This window comes from Garra rufa, chromosome 1 (assembly GCF_049309525.1).
Source record: "Garra rufa chromosome 1, GarRuf1.0, whole genome shotgun sequence".
NCBI lineage: Eukaryota > Metazoa > Chordata > Actinopteri > Cypriniformes > Cyprinidae > Garra > Garra rufa.
Genome location: NC_133361.1, coordinates 67,089,612 through 67,109,257, shown reverse-complemented (window position 1 = coordinate 67,109,257; position 19,646 = coordinate 67,089,612). Strand labels below are relative to the sequence as shown.

The following is a 19,646-nucleotide window of genomic DNA, read 5'->3' as shown; positions in this document are numbered from 1 at the left end:
AAATGACGAGGTATCATATCAGTCACAAGTGCAGTATGGAGTACCTCAAGGCTCAGTATTAGGGCCATTACTTTTTACACTTTATATGTTACCCTTGGGAGATATCATCAGGAAACATGGTGTTAGCTTTCATTGTTACGCTGATGATACGCAGCTCTATATTTCTTCGCGGCCCAGTGAAACATACCAATTTGGAAAACTAACAGAATGCATAGTTGAAATAAAAAATTGGATGGCGAGAAATTTCTTACTGCTAAATTCTGAAAAAACAGAGGTGTTAATTATTGGACCTAAAACCTCTACAAGTAATAACCTAAAACACAGTCTAATACTAGATGGCTGCTCTGTAAATTCTTCATCATCAGTCAGGAACTTAGGTGTCCTATTCGATAGCAATCTCTCCTTCGAAAGCCACATTTCTAGCATTTGCAAAACCGCATTTTTTCATCTAAAAAATATATCTAAATTACGACCTATGCTCTCGATGTCAAATGCAGAAACGTTAATCCATGTGTTCATGACCTCAAGATTAGATTATTGTAATGCTTTATTGGGTGGTTGTTCTGCACGCTTAATAAACAAACTCCAGCTGGTCCAAAACGCAGCAGCTAGAGTTCTTACTAGAACCAGAAAGTATGACCATATTAGCCCGGTTCTGTCAACACTGCACTGGCTCCCTATTAAACATCGTATAGACTTTAAAATCTTGCTAATTACTTATAAAGCCCTGAATGGTTTAGCTCCTAAGTACTTGAGCGAGCTCTTATCATATTATAGTCCCTCACGTCCGCTGCGTTCTCAAAACTCCGGCAATTTGATAATACCTAGAATATCAAAATCAACTGCGGGCGGCAGGTCCTTTTCACATTTAGCGCCCAAACTCTGGAACAATTTACCTAACACTGTTCGGGAGGCAGACACAATCTGTCAGTTTAAATCTAGATTAAAGACCCATCTCTTTAACCTGGCCTACACTTAATACATTTTCCAATCCAAATCCGTTAAAGGATTGTTAGGCTGCATTATTTAGGTCAACCGGAACCAGGGACATTTCCCAAAACACCTGATGTACTCGTTGCATCAGAAGAAGAATGCCATCTACGCTAATACTAGTATCTTTCCTTCTTATTCCGAGGTCACCGTAGCCACCGATCATGTATCCAGATCAGACGTTCACTGCAGTCCCCCGGATCCAGTCTGTACCCATCAGCACCTAGAGATATCCTTTACAGCCCTGAATGTCAGCAGAGACCACATCAACTAGATGAGCCCCAGAGACAGATCATCAGTGAAGACCCCATCACCTAGACGGCCACCGACGCAAGACTGCGAAAACCAGATGAGTCCTCTCCAATCTGATTTTGTGGCAACTTGGAACTCTTGCATCTACATTAATATTAGTCTGTTTGTTTCTTATTCCCAGGTCACCATAGCCACCAGATCCAGTCCGTACCCAGATCAGATGGTCACTGCAGTCCCCCGGATCCAGTCCGTACCAAGAGGTGGATAAACACCTACAGCCGAATGTCAGCGGATACCGTGTCAACTAGATGAGCCCCAGGGACAGATCATCAGAAAGAACTCCTACCCTAAACAGCCACCGACACAAGGCCATGGGAACCAGATGAGTCCTCTCCAATTTGACTTTGCTGCAATATGGAACTTTTGCACTTTTATTGACATTTTATCTTATTATTTTAATACTGTAAGGTTGCTTTGACACAACTTGTATTGTAAAAAGCGCTGTATAAATAAACTTGACTTGACTTGACTTGACTTGTGAGTAGCCATAATGCACAGCCGCAGTTCCTCAGTGAGCTCTTTGTCTTACCCATGACTGTCCACAAACCAACAGCAGAGAGCATCTGTTTTTCACCTGTTGAGTTTATTAAAACAGCTGTTCCCAAAGAATCGGGGTAATTGGGATGCTTTAGAACAGCTTGGACTATTTGGAACAGTATAGAACTGTGGGTTTTCCCATAGACTGTGACAGTTTAACAGTTTAACAGAGCGATATTAAACTTAAAAAAGCTGACTGATCGAAAATACGTTAAGGACTAGCACACATCCTCCAAATGCATCTACATAAACCCGCGCTTGCTCTGTCTCGTCTGCACGCACTTACCTTCTAATGGACTTAATGCTGGATCTTTAAAATCAAATACCGGAACGCAAAAATCCAAAATCTGATTCAAATTAAGCACTGGTGGAAACGGTAGGCTACAATTAATTAATTCGTTATGAATAAATTATTTAACAACAACCATCCCTCACCCTCGCCCCCCACAGGCGATGTCATTGTACATCGCGATGTTTCACATTAGACATCTTACGATGCCAAATTGGTCAACATCGCCCAACCTTACTCTCAATCTGAGGTGAAAGTCATCTGTGCAAACTAGAACTTACATTTTTTGTAGTTTTTTGAAATTAGAGACAAAACAGTGTATTGGCCTGAATAAGATTTTGTGGGCTTTTATTTTGTAATTCCACATCAGAAAGTCCTGAAAATGTGCTGCTAACACTGTGGCAAGGTGCACTCTCAATCTGAGGTGAAAGTGATTTGTTCAATCTAGAACCTTTATTTTTATAGCTTTTTAAAGTATAGGCAAAACATTGTATATTGGTGAGCTCTAATTTTGTAATATCACAACAAATTGTCCTTAAACTGGCTGCTATCACTGTGGCAAGGTGCACTCTCTATCTGAGCTGAAAGTGGTCTGTGAAATCTATAACTTTCATTTTTATAGCTTTTTGAAATTAGAGTCAAAACAGCATATGCGTCAGATTTAGGTGGGGTTTTATTTTGTAATTGCATATCAGATAGTACATGGAACCACTGCCTGGATGTCAAGAGGCTTCTACATTATGAACTGGGACGAACTGGGTCCAGAGGTGTGTAATGGTCCCTGATAGCACACGTACATCTCGGAGACGTCTATTTGACGTCTGCATTTACATCTGGAAGACATCTGCTAGACGTAGTTTGCTCATCTGCAATACATCTATTGGACGTCTCCTATCAGATGTCAAATAGACGGCTATTAGATGTCTTTTAGATGTTTATGAATTAGAATGTATGTAAAACTGACATCTTACAGACAGCAGATGCTTTCCAGATCAAGAGATCTTTAACAGACATCTTGCAGACGTGCGTGTGCTATCTGGGGTGTAAGTATATTTTTTGTGCACAAAAATATGTAAATATCTAAAGACTTATTGTGTGCTTTTCACCTTTATTCCTCTAGGTGGCAATGTTTTATGGAAAAAAATGACTTGATGATGACGATGATGTTTCACTCATAATTATCAAAGGCATTTATGTCACACAGAGACACTGAGCAGTTCAAATGATATACCCCAAATCCAGCATAGAGGGGTTCTGTAAATGTGTTGTTGAATGTGTGTATGTGTGCAAGTGTGTTTCTGTCTGAGACGCTGTAAAAGGACAGAATGCCAGCCAACACATCCAAATACACTCCTAATCTATTAGAGGAGTGTGAAAGAGCAGAGATGTCAATTGAATTGTTATTATGACGGGCAATGAACTTGGATTCAGTGCACAACAGGCTCCAGGAGATTTTATTGCGTCCAAGCATACAGTCACGACTCCTTCCTTTCCTGCCTATTCCTTTATATGTCACTGATATAACAGCCTCAGCTCCAGTCCATTCAGCCTCCCAGTAACAGCGTCCAGTCAGACTCTCTCTACACAGAATCTGATACACATCAAATCTCTCAGGATGATCAGGATATGACTGATCTTTTTCCATATATGTCACTTTTCTGTTCTCCTCAGACAGTATGAGCTCATTGTTTGCCGTGTTTGGATCCAGTGTGAGAAAACAGCCATCTGTACTCAAGAACAAAGACATTTTTAACACAACAGCTACTACCGAATTCTGTGTGTGCACATGTGTGTTAGACTTACATTTGTTTAGTCCTGCTGTAATCCTGGATTGTCCTCCATGATCCACACTATAAAACACAGTGTCACATTAAATCAGTAAACAAACACAAAAATATATTATATTTTTAATTGTGATTTTGGCTTTTAATAATTACGAAAACAAGAAAAATCGAGATAAAACATGCTTTTAAGATACTAGCAAATAGCAATATGCTAAACATGCTCGAAAACTTAGAGATTTACATTAATTAAAGTTTGAAGAAACTTCAAGAAACTCTCACACTTGTCGGTGCGATCTTCTGTCACTGTTGTGTGTAGAAAATGAAATAAAACTAAAATTTCCCATTTCTGTGTATAAATAAGTATAAATAAACTTAATAAGATCCTCACAGGGTAATACAATCAAGGAAATCCAGACAGAATGACGGGAAAACGCAACCAACATAACGTTAAAGGTGCCATAGAATGCATTGATACAGTATTTTAAATTGTTCTCTGATATCTTCATAGAAGGTATATGGCAGAGAAAAGGGCAAAAATTCTCAAGAAACGGTTTTACAGGTCCATTTACAACCCTAGAATTTGTCCCTAGAATGAAATGGTCAGTAATGACCTTATTTGGAAGGTTCATGAATAATAATGAACTCTGCTCTGATTGGCTTTTTCACAGAGCGGCTCATTTCCGTAGCTTAGTAGCACATGGAGGAAAATACATATTTAATCACAGAGCTTACAACTGAATATAAAAAATTGTTAAAATTAAAATAAATTTTTGCGCAAGTGCACTTGTTAAATAAAGGTGGACTGTGTTAAACACTTGTAGGAGTTATTACATAACAATTAAATGTGTAAGTGTGTAAAAGGTAGGGGATGATGCCCTCCTTTTAGAACAGTGCATTTATTTTAAATTAGTAACAAATCTTTCTAATTCCTTTATCACAAAATTATAATACTGGCACCGTCTTGAAGAGAAACTGGCTCTTTTTAAATTCTCATTTTAACCCAGAAATGTTATCATAAAAATAAATGTTTTTGTAAATGTTTAATTGTATACATGACAATGACAACTAAATGTGATGTTTAAAAAACATTAAAGGAACCATATGTAGGATTGTGGCCAAAACTGGTACTGCAATCACTTTCAAAATACTGTATCCCCATCCCCTCTCCCTCCCTCTGACTCGAGGTTGCCAGCTAAGCTGCAGGATCCAGCAGCAAAAATTTAATAATGGCGATTAGCAAAAAATATTTCATAAAGATGTACTATAATACCACATTTCAGTCGGAACATAGGTTGTTTTCATACCCTGCTAGTGGTGCGATATAAAGCTTTTTATGAAAGCATTTAGCACGGGCGACCGTGGAAAATCCACTGTGTACGGAAGCAAAGTTTGCCACACATAGATGAAACTTACCTGTTAAGGAGAAAATTAGCAACATTGGCGTATGTCTTCAAATCCTTCTCCGTTTTCAGTTGCCTCCATCTTTCAAAGGCATCTCCTATACAAATCCTTGTTTTATTTTGGACTTTGTCATGACGTGTTTCGGATTCATGATCATTTAAATGACAATATCCTGGCCGGACCACTGTTGTCAGTGATATATGTATTTGAAATGAACATGATTTCTTAATGTCTAGTGACATGTCAGGGCCATTTTATGATTAGCTGAAATAAATTTCTTACATACGGTTCCTTTAAATATGTAGGCTGATCTATTTAAGTCTTTGAGATTTTAGAAACAAGTAGAAAGTATTGTGTTTATTGTGTTGTGTATGTTGTTGAATTTGTTTTTGTTGGACCAGTTTAGCTAAAATTTCACTCCCTAGGCAGAACTGCTATGTTTGTTGGTTTGGTCTTGCCCCTCCTAAAGCCACTTCTTGAGTTATTTAGTTTAAATTAAAACTGATCTTGGTGTTTGTGGTGCTGTGGTATGGCTTAGACTTGTGTTTTTCAAATCTGTTATATAGCTGTGTCCTATAGAAACCCATAGACTTGTATAGATTTATATAGAGACACAGGGGAGTTCAAATAATACAACCGAAAAACTTTCCCTGCTCAACATACCTGAGTTTGTCCAGTCTGTATTTTGGATCCTCAAGTTTTTCAGAAAGAAGCTTGACCCCTGATTCTCCTGGGTGATTGTAGGTCAGATCCAGCTCTCTCAGGTGTAAGGGGTTTGAACTCAAAGCTGAAGCCACATAACCACACCCTTCCTCTGTCACCATACAGCCAGACAATCTACAAACACCAGCACCAGTCCACATGACATTAGTTTGGAAATCAAACATCACTACATAGTAATTTGTAATGTGGCTCTTGATTTTATTGTTATTATTTATTTCTTTGCTTGGAGGCAAACATATCAAAAATGGGCATGGAAATATAATCTATGGGAGTTCACATTGGCCAATACACATTGTGAAAAAAATATTGTCTGCAATCACAGACAGTCTTATTCAGACAAGATCAGTTTTCTCAGAGGATCACTGAGTTTACTGAAAAATGGTAGGTAATTTGCTCTGGAATTATTACAAAGGTTGTGTTAGAAAAACAGACATGGCAGGATCAGACAGGATTGAAATCACAAAATAAGTGTCTGTTAAACACAAATTTCTCTAACAACCTCCTGTAAAACTAGTACCATCCAAATAGGCTTTAACATTCTTTTGTGTTTAATGAATACAGTGTTATGCTTCACTCTCAAACTAAATGTGGTACCATGTTGTTAATTGATTTATGGAAAATAATTAACCTCAGTATCTCCAGATTATGGTTTCTCTTCAGTCCATCAGAAAGCAGCTTCACACCTGAATCCATCAGGTCATTGTTACTCAGGTCCAGTTCTCTCAGACAGGAGGCTGACAATTGTAGAACTGATGATAAACTCTCACAAGATTGAGCAGTGAGATTACATATGGTAAATCTGAACAAGAAAAATACAGTTAATATTAAATTTAAACAGTGTGAAGTTAATGCAAAAAAAAAAGTTTCAAATCAAACCTCAGTATCTCCAACTGACACTTTGGACTCTTCAGTCCATCAGAAAGATGCTTCACTCCAGAGTCCAGCAGGTCATTGTTACTCAGGTCCAGCTCTCTCAGGACAGAGGATTGTAGAGCTGATGACAAACTTTCACAGGACTGAACAGTGAGATTACAGCCACATAGCCTGTGAAGAGCACAGAGATGTAAAACCATACTTGAGTAAAAATATGGATACCTTACAGTAAAAATTTATCCACTTCTTCTCCAGTTTCAAAACAACTTGAGTACAATTCTTAAGAGTATCTGATTTTTACTCTACTTAAGTATTTTATTTATACTAAATATAGGCTCAAAGAAGCACTAGTCAAAGAGACATGCCGGTGAAAAACTGCAATGTTGTAGAGAAGCTAGGGAAAACAGGCAGAGGCAAGGGGTTAATGTGCAGGAATGTTATTGTAAACCTAGAGCAAACAATAAACCACAGGGAACAAAGAACATAATTATGGGCAAACAGAAAACTATTACATTCAACATCTCACACAGAACTAAAATACTAGGGCTATACACTCACACACACACACACACACACACACACACACACACACACACACATGTTGGGTTTACATGTTTTATGGGGACATTCCTCAGGCGTAATGGTTTTTATACTGTACAAACCGTACTTTCTATTGCCCTACACCTACCCTATACCTAAACCTAGCCCTCACAGGAGATTGTGCATACTTTTACTTCATCAAAAAAACTCAGTGTGCATGATTTATAAGCCTGTTTCCTCATGGGGACCTGAGAAATGTCCCCACAAGGTCAAAATCTACTGGTATTCCTATCCTTGTGGGGACATTTGGTCCCCACAACGTGATGAATACCAGGTACACACACACACACACACACACACACACACACACACACACACACACGTTGGGTTTACATGTTTTATGGGGACATTCCATAGGCGTAATGGTTTTTATACTGTACAAACCGTACTTTCTATCGCCCTACACCTACCCTACACCTAAACCTAGCCCTCACAGGAGATTGTGCACACTTTTACTTCCTCAAAAAAACTCATTGTGCATGATTTATAAGCCTGTTTCCTCATGGGGACCTGACAAATGTCCCCACAAGGTCAAAATCTACTGGTATTCCTATCCTTGTGGGGACATTTGGTCCCCATAACGTGATGAATACCAGGTACACACACACACACACACACACACAGGAGACTAATCAAGGGGAACCAATAAACAAAGTGACTACAAACACAACAGAAGACAGAAAATGACATAAGTCTCTATAAAAGTCTCCACAGAGAAGATCTGTGGAAAGAGCAATCCATTTTCTAAAAACAAAATAAAACTGAACATCTCAAAATTGCAAAAAACAAACAAACAAACAAACAAAAATACTATATCCTTCAAAAAGGTATCTTCAGTATAGAGGATAAATAAAATAATATTAAGTAAATCTTATCATTATCATGTCCTCATCTCATATATAACTTAATATTACTTAGTAACACTTTCTTTTGCTGTCAAATGAAAATTACCAATTTGCAAAAGTCAAAGTCAGCTTTATTGTCAATTCTGCCACATGTAAAGGACCCACAGAGAATTGAAATTGCGTTACTCTCAGACACACCAGTGCAAACCATACAGAGTAGTGCAAATGCAGACATTTAGTGCAAATAGAGCTTGTATGATAAAGTGATAAAGAGCAGCCTTGAATGGACAAGAGTCTTATGAGGTAGACCTCATGCTACTCGTAGTCTACGTCATAAGACTCTTGTCCGTTTAACCCTTTAGAACGTACGATCACACTGGTGTGATTTGTCTTTGCTGGTCCCTGAAGCGTACGATCCACCGGTGTGATTCGAACGTTCGCCGCATCACGTCATCAGCTGCTGAATTCAAACCTGTTTTGGCGCGTTGGCTGGCGCTGAGCCAGATCGGACGCGCTGAGTGCTTGTCATATTATCACAACTTTTAAGTGTTTTCAACCATATAATGCTTATTTTAGGTTTCAGACATTTAAATACACATAAGTACTAGCAAAACCATACATTTATAGTTTGTAAAATACACACTGATGTCTATGGAAGCAGCAATAATGATCCTACAAATATATTCTGACAACATATTTTATTGATATCATATACAGATTATGTAGGTAACTATATAGTTCACTCTCCTCTTCTCCCAGTTCACCAGAGACTTACTTTAATGTCTTTCGGGAGGAGAGGATGCATTTGCGTGTTGTAAATCCCACAGCTCGGATTCAGCGCGAACAAACATGGCGGCGCCCATCACCCGGTATAGAATGACTAACGCGGTCATAATAAAAGTGTTTGGACTTTTAAATACATTTACTTGCACATATTTCGAAATCGGAATATCAGATATTTCATAATATAGCGAGCATGCTTGTAAATATAAGGATAAAAAAGGGAAAACGAAATAAAAGCGATCCATGTGTCTTACAGTGCTGTTGTGGCTGCGGTGTCACATGATGCGTCGCCATGGAAACAGTAATGCGAAACATTCTAAAATAACGGTCGCCTAAAAAAACTCACTCTTTGGGGTTAGATAGAATATTTTAAACTCACGTGTGAAAAGGTTAAAAGAAACTAACTAACAGAATGCATAGTTGATGTAAGAAATTGGAGGGCTAGTAATTTCGTAGTGCTAAATTCAGAAAATTCAGAGGTATTATTTATTGGACCAAAAATCTCTGCATGTAGTAACCTAAAACACTGTCAAACACTTAATGGCTGCTCTATGAATTCTTTGTCATCAGTTAGGAACATAGGTGTGATATTTGATAGCAAGCTTTCATTTGAAAACCATGTTTCTAACATTTGTAAAACCAAATTTTTCCATCTTAAAAATATATAATCTAAAATATGACCTATGCTCTCAATGTCAAATACAGAAACATTAATTCATGCATTCATGACCCCAAGGTAGATTATTGTAATTCTTTGTAGGGTGGTAGCTCTGCAAATTTAGTTAAAGGTGCACATAAAATGCATTGAGAGAATATTTTTAATAGAGAATATTTTTTAATAGTCATCTCTCCATTTATGTGGTGAGTAAAATCTTATGTACAGGCTACCGCTAGCGTTAAGCTAACCATGCCCCTTCAGTGGTTTTACTGATGTACTGGCGTTACTGATGATTGGGCAATGCAAATGTTGGGGGCGTAACTATTACGCCTCTGGACTGTTTCGTAACAGTCGGTGTTGTGTTGGAATTTGCAAACACTTAATTTATATAAGAAGTAGGAAACGATGGTGTTTAAGACTCACAGTATGTTATGTCCATGTACTGAACTGTTATTATTCAACCATGCCAAGGTAAATTCAGTTTTCCATTCTATGGCACATTTAACTGCTGCATTTTGGTCCAGCTGGAGTTTGAGTTCTTAATAGAACTAGGAAGTAATGACCATATTAACCTGGTTCTGTCAACTCTGCACTGGCTCCCTATTAAAAATCAAATACATTTTAAAATCTTACTGATTACTTATAAAGCCTAAATGGTTTAGCTTTACTTACTTGAGCAAGCTCTTATCACATTATATGTCCTATCTGTCCACTGTGATTTCAAAACTCTGGCAATATAATATACCTAGAATCTAGAATAGAAAAATCAATTGCAGGTGGCAGATCCTTTTCATATTTAGTGCCCAAATTCTGAAACAATTCACTTAGCATTGTTCGGAAGGCAGACACACTCTGTCAGTTTAAATTTAGAGCAAAATAGCATTACAAAATTCCAGGTTTTCCAGGATGCTTGGAAACCCAGCTTGTTTTATAATTGGGTTTTCAAAAAATATACATTGCCTGCCTTGTTACCCTAAAGAGGCCATCGGATGCAAAACTCACTTTTACATGTTGTTTGAAAATTAATGTGTGTTGGCAGTTTGTGTACACAGCCACACTACAATGATAAAAATCTACCCAGTGTTATTTTTTTTAATCTTTAAAAGTAATATCCCCTTTTTAAAATCAGGTCATTCTCAGCTTCTTGTCATTGTGATGGCACACTGACAGATGGCACTCCCACGATAGTAGATTGACAAGAGCGCCTTACCTTAGACTAGAAAGAGCAGAGAAAGACTCTAATTGAGCGATTGAGGTGTTCTGTTGTTGGATGTAATAATTAACATAGCAGTAGTCATTTACTCCGGACATCTGAGCCACTTAAGACGCACAGGACAACTGTCACAAGGACGGTCGGAGACGAGTGGATCCATTTGCAGCATTTATTAATACAGGCAATCAAACACAGGGGCAGGCAGAAATCATAGTCTAACACAGGCAAAAAGCTCGGGGCAGGCAGCGAGAATCACACACAAGAGGGAGTCCAGGAATCAAAACACAGGAAATCAAACACGGGAAGAAACGCTCAGAATGTAGCCGGGGCAATACAAGACTTCGCAAAGTGGCTGTGTGTGTGAGAAGCTTATAAGCAGTCAGTGTGATGAGGAACAGATGTGTGCAGCAATCAGTGCAGTGGGTCACGAGGAGCAGGTGTGAGCAGTGATTGGTGCAGTGGCTTGTGGGGGATGAAGTCCATGATGTGTAGTGCAAGAGTTTGTGATGACAGGACGACGGAGGCTCAAATCGTGACAACAACGTTACTTTTTTTTAAAAAAAGGAAAGCACAGATCCCAATCTACATATGCATCTGTGTTTTTGTGTGAATCATTCATGATGCAGCTTCACCCACGGAAGAAGTGAGTATAAGGGTTTTTTATGCATCTTTGCAAATGGCCTTTCTTAATATTGTACTTGTTGGCAGGTTTCGCCAATAAACGTGGCGAAACGTGGTTACAGCTTGTAATGCCTCATCAGAGAGGGGCGAAACTAGCACAGCTCATTTGCATTTAAAGGGACCATGCGATAAAATGAACTGGTATTTTGCAGAGCTGATTTTGACAAGGTAAAAGGGTGTTTTTTTACACTACTATTGAGAATTTTTAACCAAAGTATATTAGAGACTTTTCATTAAGACCCTAAAGAATCATATGAACATGTGGAAAATGGGCAACCGATGATCCCTTTAATGAACAACACAGATACATTTATTCTACAATATCGACTAGACAATCCGCTATCTCTAATTATAAAATGCCAATTCTTCCACATATTTTAACTTGTAAATACATAACTTGGGTCTTTAACGACCCAGCATATCATTCTCTATCCTCTCTCTCCCTACCTTTTATGCTATTGTAGCAGTTAGAGATAATAATGATTGGTGAAACATCCATGCATTTAAGGGTTAATATAGTGATTAAGTTAATGTGAATGTCAGACCTCAGTATTTTCAGATGACAGTGTGAACTCTTCAGTCCTCTATAAAGCAACTTCACTCCTGAATCCTGCAGGTCATTGCAACTGAGGTCCAGCTCTGTCAGATGGGTGTTTGAAGATTGGAGAGCTGTAGATACAGTTTTACAGCATGTTTCATCAAGACCACAGCGGTCAAATCTGCCAAACAGAAGGTTTATGCTGATTATTTTTTTGATGTTCAGTGTTTCTGCAACTTATTGTTTTACAACATCAAACAGCATTCAGTAAAATTACTTACAGGGCTTTTCTGCAGCCTCTCACAGCTGGAACAAGTCTCTTGTAGTTTTCTTGTAATGTCGTGAACCTTTTTGGGTTGAACACATCCAGCACCTTCTCTGACATCAGCAGTATGTAGGTCAGCACTGTGCACATTGAAGATGAGAGTTTTCTATCTGGATGTTCATTTGAACTGACATATCTCTGGATTTCCTCATATAATGAATTATCTTTGAGCTCAAGTAAGCAGTAAAATAGGTTAACTGAAGTTTCATCTGAGATAATGAACCCATCGTGTACTCGTTTAATGTATTGAATTGTTTGTCTGATGCTCGTTGTTGTGTCTTCAGTGTGTGTGGTCAGGTCTTTGAACACCTTTTGACTGGATTCCAGTGTAATGCCCATCAGAAACCTCAGAAACAGGTCCAGATGTCCTTTTGGACTCTTCATTGCTTTAACAATAGCCTTCTGCAGTAGCTCTTGCAATGTGACATTTTCTTGTGGTTCATCAAAGAAAAACTGCAGCTCCTGCATGTTCTTGTTCAGGTAGCAGAGGAACACATGCACTGCAGCAAGAAACTCTTGAACACTCAGATGCACAAAGTGGAAGATCTTTGTGACATGCAGTCCATATTCCTTCTTGATGAGCTCAGCAATCATTCCTGTGAACTCAGTATCTTTAATTACGTCAATACCACATTCTTTTAGGTCTTTTTCATAGAACACAACAGATTCCTTCTTAAGCTGTTCAAACGCCAGCTTGGTTAGCTTCAAAATCATGTCTTTATTTAGTTGTAAGTGCTTTACCCATTCTCTTTCTTCTTCTTCTTCATATTTCTGGTTCTTCATGTTCAACTGTATCAACAGAAAGTGAATGTACATTTCAGTGAGTGTTGTGCTGATGTTCTCCTCACTGTTTTCAAGTACTTTGGCTGTGATCCAGCAGAACACAGGAATGTGGCACATGATGAAGAGACTACGAGACGTCTTAATTTGTAAGATGATTCTAGAGGCCAGAGTCTTATCTGGGATTTTCTTTCTGAAGTACTCCTCCTTCTGTTGGTCTGTGAATCCTCGCACCTCTGTGAGCAAGCCTACATACTTAAGAGGGATCTGATTGGCTGCTGCTGGTCGTGAGGTCACCCAGACAAGAGCTGACGGAAGCAGATTCCCTTTGACCAGATTTATGAACAGCACATCTACAGTTGATTTTTTCTCAACAAAGTTTATTGATCTACTTTTAAAATTCAATTGCAGGCAACTCTCATCAAGTCCATCAAATATAAATGCTAAATTGCATTGTTTATACAGCTTTGTTTTCTCTAGGTCTTTCAGTTCAGAATAAAATTCCAGCAGAAAATCATGGATACTGAAATCTTCATTTGGCATTGTGTTAATCTCTCGGAATGGAAGCAGGAACACACAATGTATATCCTGATTGGCTTTTCCTTCTGCCCAGTCCAGGATAAACTTGTGCACAGAGACCGTTTTTCCAATGCCAGCGATGCCCTTGGTGAGCACAATCTTTTTCTCATTGTTTTTCCTCAGTTCAGTAAATATATCATTGCATTTGATTGGTTTGCCCTGTGTTTGATTGTTCTTGAAAGCATCATCAATCTTCAGAATCTCATGTTCCCGATTCACATCTTTCATATCTCCCTCTGTGATGAAGAGTTCTGTGTAAACCGCACTGAGATGTACTTCACTTTCATCTATGCCCTCAAAAATATGTTCTGCTTTTTTCTTCATGAAGGATTTGTGAGTTTTCAAGAATTTTTTTAGAATAAAATCTGTTATAAAAGATGATTAGTTTAATAAAACATGAGTAAAAAAAACTATAATATAGACAAAGATAAAGATAAAAGTACCACCAAATACAAAGATGGTGCACATATAATACTTTAATGGGGAAATGGGAAAAAATGCAATGCGCAGTATGGTGGAAATTTTAATGCTATTTGAGCAGAAGAAAAGCTTTGGAGAATTTGATGTTTTACTTGTATGACAGAAATGGCTGCACGACAGCCATTTCAAAGATGGCTCTCATGTATGTAGGCATATATATAAAGTCATCGAGACATATTTACGAATGCCTAAATTGCAATGCCTAATTTTTTGATCCTGTATAGACGATATGGTTTCAGAAACAACTGGAAAGCATTATATCTTTGTATATAAGGTATACTGGCATGGTCTTTGCTGGTCACATATGATGTTTGACTTAAGTTTTTGGCTATTGAGGAGGTCAGTGGTGCTGTCTGGTTAGATCTGCTCCCAACCCTAACCGTGCAACTATTGTCATTGCATAGCAGTATTTAGATTTAGGAAGGCTTTGAAAAATCTTACAGCAACTGTGATTTATAACTGATAAATACAACTAATAAAACAGCACCTTGTTTTTCAGAGTGTTTCTCTACCATCTCTGTCTCTGAGAATTTTTTTTCTGTAAGAAGAGAGAAGAGGAGGGAATGTAAAAAATGTGAGACAAAATATACATATACTGTACATAAAAGAAAATATGGCATCACTTAGTTTTAACTAGCTGCTGCTTATTACTAGTATATTTGCTTTTTATTAGTAATTATAAAGCAGCAAATTGCAAGTTAATTTAGGGAAAGCTCTTATATAATTGTGAAGTGTTATCGAAAATACTGAAGCTAAAGCTAGTCTGCCTAAGAACTTTAATAGGAATAGTCACAACCACAGCTTTATTTTACATATCAAGCTATTAACTGACTGCTAAATGCACTTCTACTGTGATAATACCATTTCCTGCATTGTTGAAGATGATGGTAACTGGGCCTGTGTTTCCAGTGAGTACAGGAGCATTTACAATTGCTCCCATACGAGCATTGATTTCAGTGTTAACACTGCTGCTCATCAAGACTGGAATACAAACAAAGAGATCAATTACTTTTCCTGAATGACAACTTAACACTACTAATATTCTGTTCTTCATTACCTTGCTTGTGTTTCAGCTTTTCTTCTTCCTGCTCATCTAGCGAGTCAAAATGCTCAACAGATGCCATCGTCTTTTACTTACTCACTGCTGTAGGACAGGAGGAAAAGGGTCTTTAATGGTAATTAAAAAAAAAATATTTTGTGTCATAAAATTGCCTCTGTTATTAACTATATTTAAAGAAAAAATAATGTTGGGTCTCATTCACTAAAAATCATGTAAAATAACAAAATGAATAGGTGAAATTGTCACCAAAAAAGCCTGCTAATTCACAATGTGTGTACGCACATTAATTAGTTCTAAACCAATTGTTCTGGGGTGCGTTTCCCGTACAATGACATAACTGGCTGGTTAACCTCCATAGTACGATGCATCGTTGTGGAAACGAACTAGCTAGTCACCAGTGTTTCCCGAACACGGTCGCATCTCCGTCGTTTGAACCTCGTTAGTTCAACAACTTAGGGCCGTTGTTAATGACGTCACCGAGTAATAAATTCTGCTATTTAACTGATTAGGGTCTCTCAAAATATGCAGCTATATTGAACATGGCACCTAATTACAAATTTACTATTTTTGTTCACTGTCATTTCGCTTTATTTGATGTTTGATTCATTGCGCGTTCTCTCTTACGTCATACTCCGGGGTTCCCTCAGTCATTTGTGCACATGCGCACTATTCATAAACAACGCTTATAAAGGACGCACAAAAATACATAGAGTAAAACGCATTTATTTTTAGATAAAATTGAGGATATAGATTGTACTGCGTGTTAGCTTGCAAACTGTGACCAAGAACATAATTTATTAAGCCCAGATGTGTTACTTAGAAGCAACAATGCTTCTAACCACAGGTCAAGAGCTGTAGTTCCAACCAAGTAAGTTTGTGACGCTGTTTGTGAATGTTCGTTTGAACTATGGTGTTGGGAAACACCCAATCATTGAACTATGTTGGTGACGACGGAACTTGCGACCATAGTTGGCTAACGATGCTTTTGGGAAACGCATCCCTGAACGGTTTCTTGCATATAGTTGTGTAAATAGTGTCCTATGTGAACATGTTCTGTATTTATTTTCCCTGGGAATTTATTTTCTTGAAAATTGTATTTGAATGGACATTGAATAGTTGAATGAGCTATAGTTGCCAGTTGGCAAATATGCTGTATGGACCCCTTCAATGTACTATTTGAATAGGAGGAGAACATTTGGCATCTTACTCAAAATAACTGCTTTCAAACCCCTGCTGAAAACAACAAAAAACAACTAAAACCAGCCGAAGCTGGTTGGCTGGTATTAGCTGTTTTAAAGGTTGTATCAGCGATTTCTAGCCTAAAACATAAAGTGTCAATTTCACCTGACCTTTCTTCACGATCCGCTCGCTGCCTGCCCCATAAATTGTCTGTGAAAAAAACGCGTCTCTCTGGTCAGCCTAGGGTCCGAGATATGCCAAAAAAACAATCGGCACTACCAACCGAAAGGAGAGACGCGTTTTTTTCACAGACAATTTATGGGGCAGGCAGCGAGCGGATCGTGAAGAAAGGTCAGGTGAAATTGACACTTTATGTTTTAGGCTAGAAATCGCTGATACAACCTTTAAGATGAAATTAGTTGGTTTTAGCTGGTCTCTGTAGAAAATACCTTTTCTAAATACTTTTAAATTTGTGTTTTGGATGTTCTGTACTTATGAAAAACACAAAGAAGACACTGTGTAACAGAAACTGTTTAGTACAATGTGTGTGTAGTTGCGAACTCTCTACATTCATGTCATTTCTGAAAAACCTCTGTTTATAGGCTAGTACGAGAAAGAGTACTGCAACAGTAGCTATCTGAAGGTCACTAAACTTTTGGTCACTCTAAGTAGAAGAATGGCATGGGGCTGTACTTTCTTTTCTGTGCAGGAACGTTTGGTGACAACAGGCCCTGATTGGAGGAGGAAGCTGAAAGATGTCAGAAGGAGGGGCCTGCAGAATCAAGATTATAAATACCTGTTTTAGTTTTTGTGAGACATTCCTGGACTGCCCAGAATGTCAGATTTGATATTGGCTGTTCTGGAATCCTGAGCTCAGCACTCTTTGACTTTACTATTAAATTGGCTTTAAACTTTAACATGGACTCGAACTGTTTTATTTAAAGGGTGGATAAACAAACGGAAGTAGGTATTCTTAGAATACCGGCAACTTCCAAAATCTCCCAGCCTGACCAGCTAAGAATGTGGTCAAACCCCCTCTAAAACCAGCCTGCTGACCAGTTAAGACCAGGCTGGATGACCAGCTAAAACCAGCTTAGGCAGGTTTTGGCTGTTTTTGTTTTTTCAGCAGAGAAAATCAATGTTGATTCATGGACAATTTTATTATGTATAAAAGTCTAAGAACATTTAATGTAAACCCAAAAAAGCTATATCTATCTTATAATCTCTTGAATATGAAAACACAACAGACAACAAATCCATTTGTCTTAAAGTAGTGGAACATAGTGCAGAAAAAAGTGCAGCCGTTAAGTTGCCCCAACAGGGAATCGCCCCCCTATTTACTAGATGAGCAAAATGACACAAGATATTTAGTCTTGTTTCCAAGGAGAAAAACTAAATTAGGGTCAATTTGCTTAACAACTCCCAGTGGGGTAAGTAAAATACCCTTGCTTTAAGAATATTTTACTTAACCCACTGGCAGATAATATATTTTGACTAGAGACAAGACAACACTATTAAGTAAGATATGCCTTTTTGCAGTCTGGTTTACCAGTAATGATGTAAATAATGTTCAATATATCAGCAGGGGCCATGGGTGTTGATTTTTTTATGTTGGATTTACATATAAAAATCCACTTATTGTTGTTAAATCTTGCCTCCATTTTCTTCATTTGATAATTTACTGGAAGACCCTCCAAAATGGAAGTGCACTTAACTGTAAAATTTTGGCCCCACTCTACTCTTACCTTATTGATGAACAGGAATTGCAGTTTGTGAGTAAAGCTATCAATATCAGCTGCATCCATAATAATTCTCTAATACATACAAGTGAAAATCAATGCAAGTATATTTATAATTTATTAAAGCAGAATATCAGCTAAAGTGGTTTTCTCCATTATCTCATTAGTGGTGTTAGTATGCTCCAGCCTGGAAAGTTTAGTGCAAGCGTGAGTGCAAGTCAGCGGGGGAGTGGGGAGGGGGAATAATAGCACTCAAAATCAATTCAAAGCAACCGTGCCTAGTGTGACTGCACCATTAGTCCCTGTGGGGCACCAAAAATGGTTTCTATAACTTATAGGATGCTCCTGAGCACTGTCGTTACCACGTCGTTTATCGCCGAGACGGGAAAAGGAAAAATAAAACCCATTATAAACAAGGCATTTAATGCATTCAATGGGGACGTAACTACTGATTAAATGACTCACACGGCTTTTATGTGTTGCATTTTGCTGCGTAAACAAAGCATTTTCGATCATAGAACGAGAAAAAACAAGCAGTATTTGACACTGCTCAGACCTTGCATTTGAATAGTCAGTACTGCATCCTTTAAATATGAAAACGTATTTGCAGGCCATCAGTCAGAAACACAGACTGTCCTATAGCCTTTACCCTTTGTGTACAGCTGGCATTGTAAGCTGCTCTCCTCTGTGAAATGTGCATAACCCACTCGAATATTTGTGTTGTACTGTTCCGGAACAGTGTTGTTAATATAACTTAACAATGATTTCGAGTTGTGTCCTCACTTGAAAGGCCAAACACTGTACTTTCGCTTTTGCTTTTGCAATGAAACACACTGCATTTCCACAACATGGCAACTGCAACACTACTACAGCCAGTTAAAGTTACGCCTTCTTTCTTGCCATATACATTTGAGCAATGTTATGCTAATCTACTCACCCTGTGTTTGAACAAGCCGTTTTAGGGAGGTGTAGCTGTGTCTTAACTTATATTATAATAAATATCTTTGTTTTAATCTTCAAGCTTTGCAACTTTACAGATCTTATCTATGCACAAACAGCTTGTAACACTCCAAAGACAAAGGAAAACAAGAAACTGCATCATATGGCCCCTTTACATTAATGACTGTTTGCACTGTCTATTGCAAATGTTAAAATCGAATTTGTGTGTCCCCATATCTGCATTGGTATGCCAATGCTAAAAACAAAAACAGAAATACAGATGTTATCTTACTTATATTACTCCTTATGAAGCAGTGGCAGAATGTAGGAAGCTGGAA

The 19,646-nt window shown here is 38.0% G+C and overlaps 1 protein-coding gene across 1 annotated transcript; it reads right to left on the bottom strand.

Annotated features, from left to right (window-relative positions):
* Window positions 1-2,806: 2,806 nt before the first annotated feature.
* LOC141338613 (NACHT, LRR and PYD domains-containing protein 12-like) lies at window positions 2,807-15,540 on the bottom strand. The gene is made up of 10 exons (XM_073844217.1): window positions 15,449-15,540; window positions 15,253-15,372; window positions 14,879-14,929; window positions 12,509-14,276; window positions 12,235-12,408; window positions 6,913-7,080; window positions 6,665-6,835; window positions 5,977-6,150; window positions 3,932-3,978; window positions 2,807-3,853 (listed from the first exon to the last, which is right to left on the bottom strand). Exons 1-10 carry the CDS (start codon window positions 15,513-15,515, stop codon window positions 3,297-3,299), a joined length of 3,297 nt encoding a protein of 1,098 aa, XP_073700318.1. The 5' UTR covers window positions 15,516-15,540; the 3' UTR covers window positions 2,807-3,296.
* Window positions 15,541-19,646: the final 4,106 nt, after the last annotated feature.

Coding starts and splice junctions, on each gene's coding strand:
- LOC141338613 (XM_073844217.1), bottom strand. CDS start 15,515: ATGGCATCTGTTGAGCATTTTGACTCGCTAGATGAGCAGGAAGAAGAA. Junction 15,373..15,448: donor AAAGCTGAAACACAAGCAAG/GTAATGAAGAAC, acceptor TTTGTATTCCAG/TCTTGATGAGCAGCAGTGTT. Junction 12,409..12,508: donor AGAGGCTGCAGAAAAGCCCT/GTAAGTAATTTT, acceptor TCTGTTTGGCAG/ATTTGACCGCTGTGGTCTTG.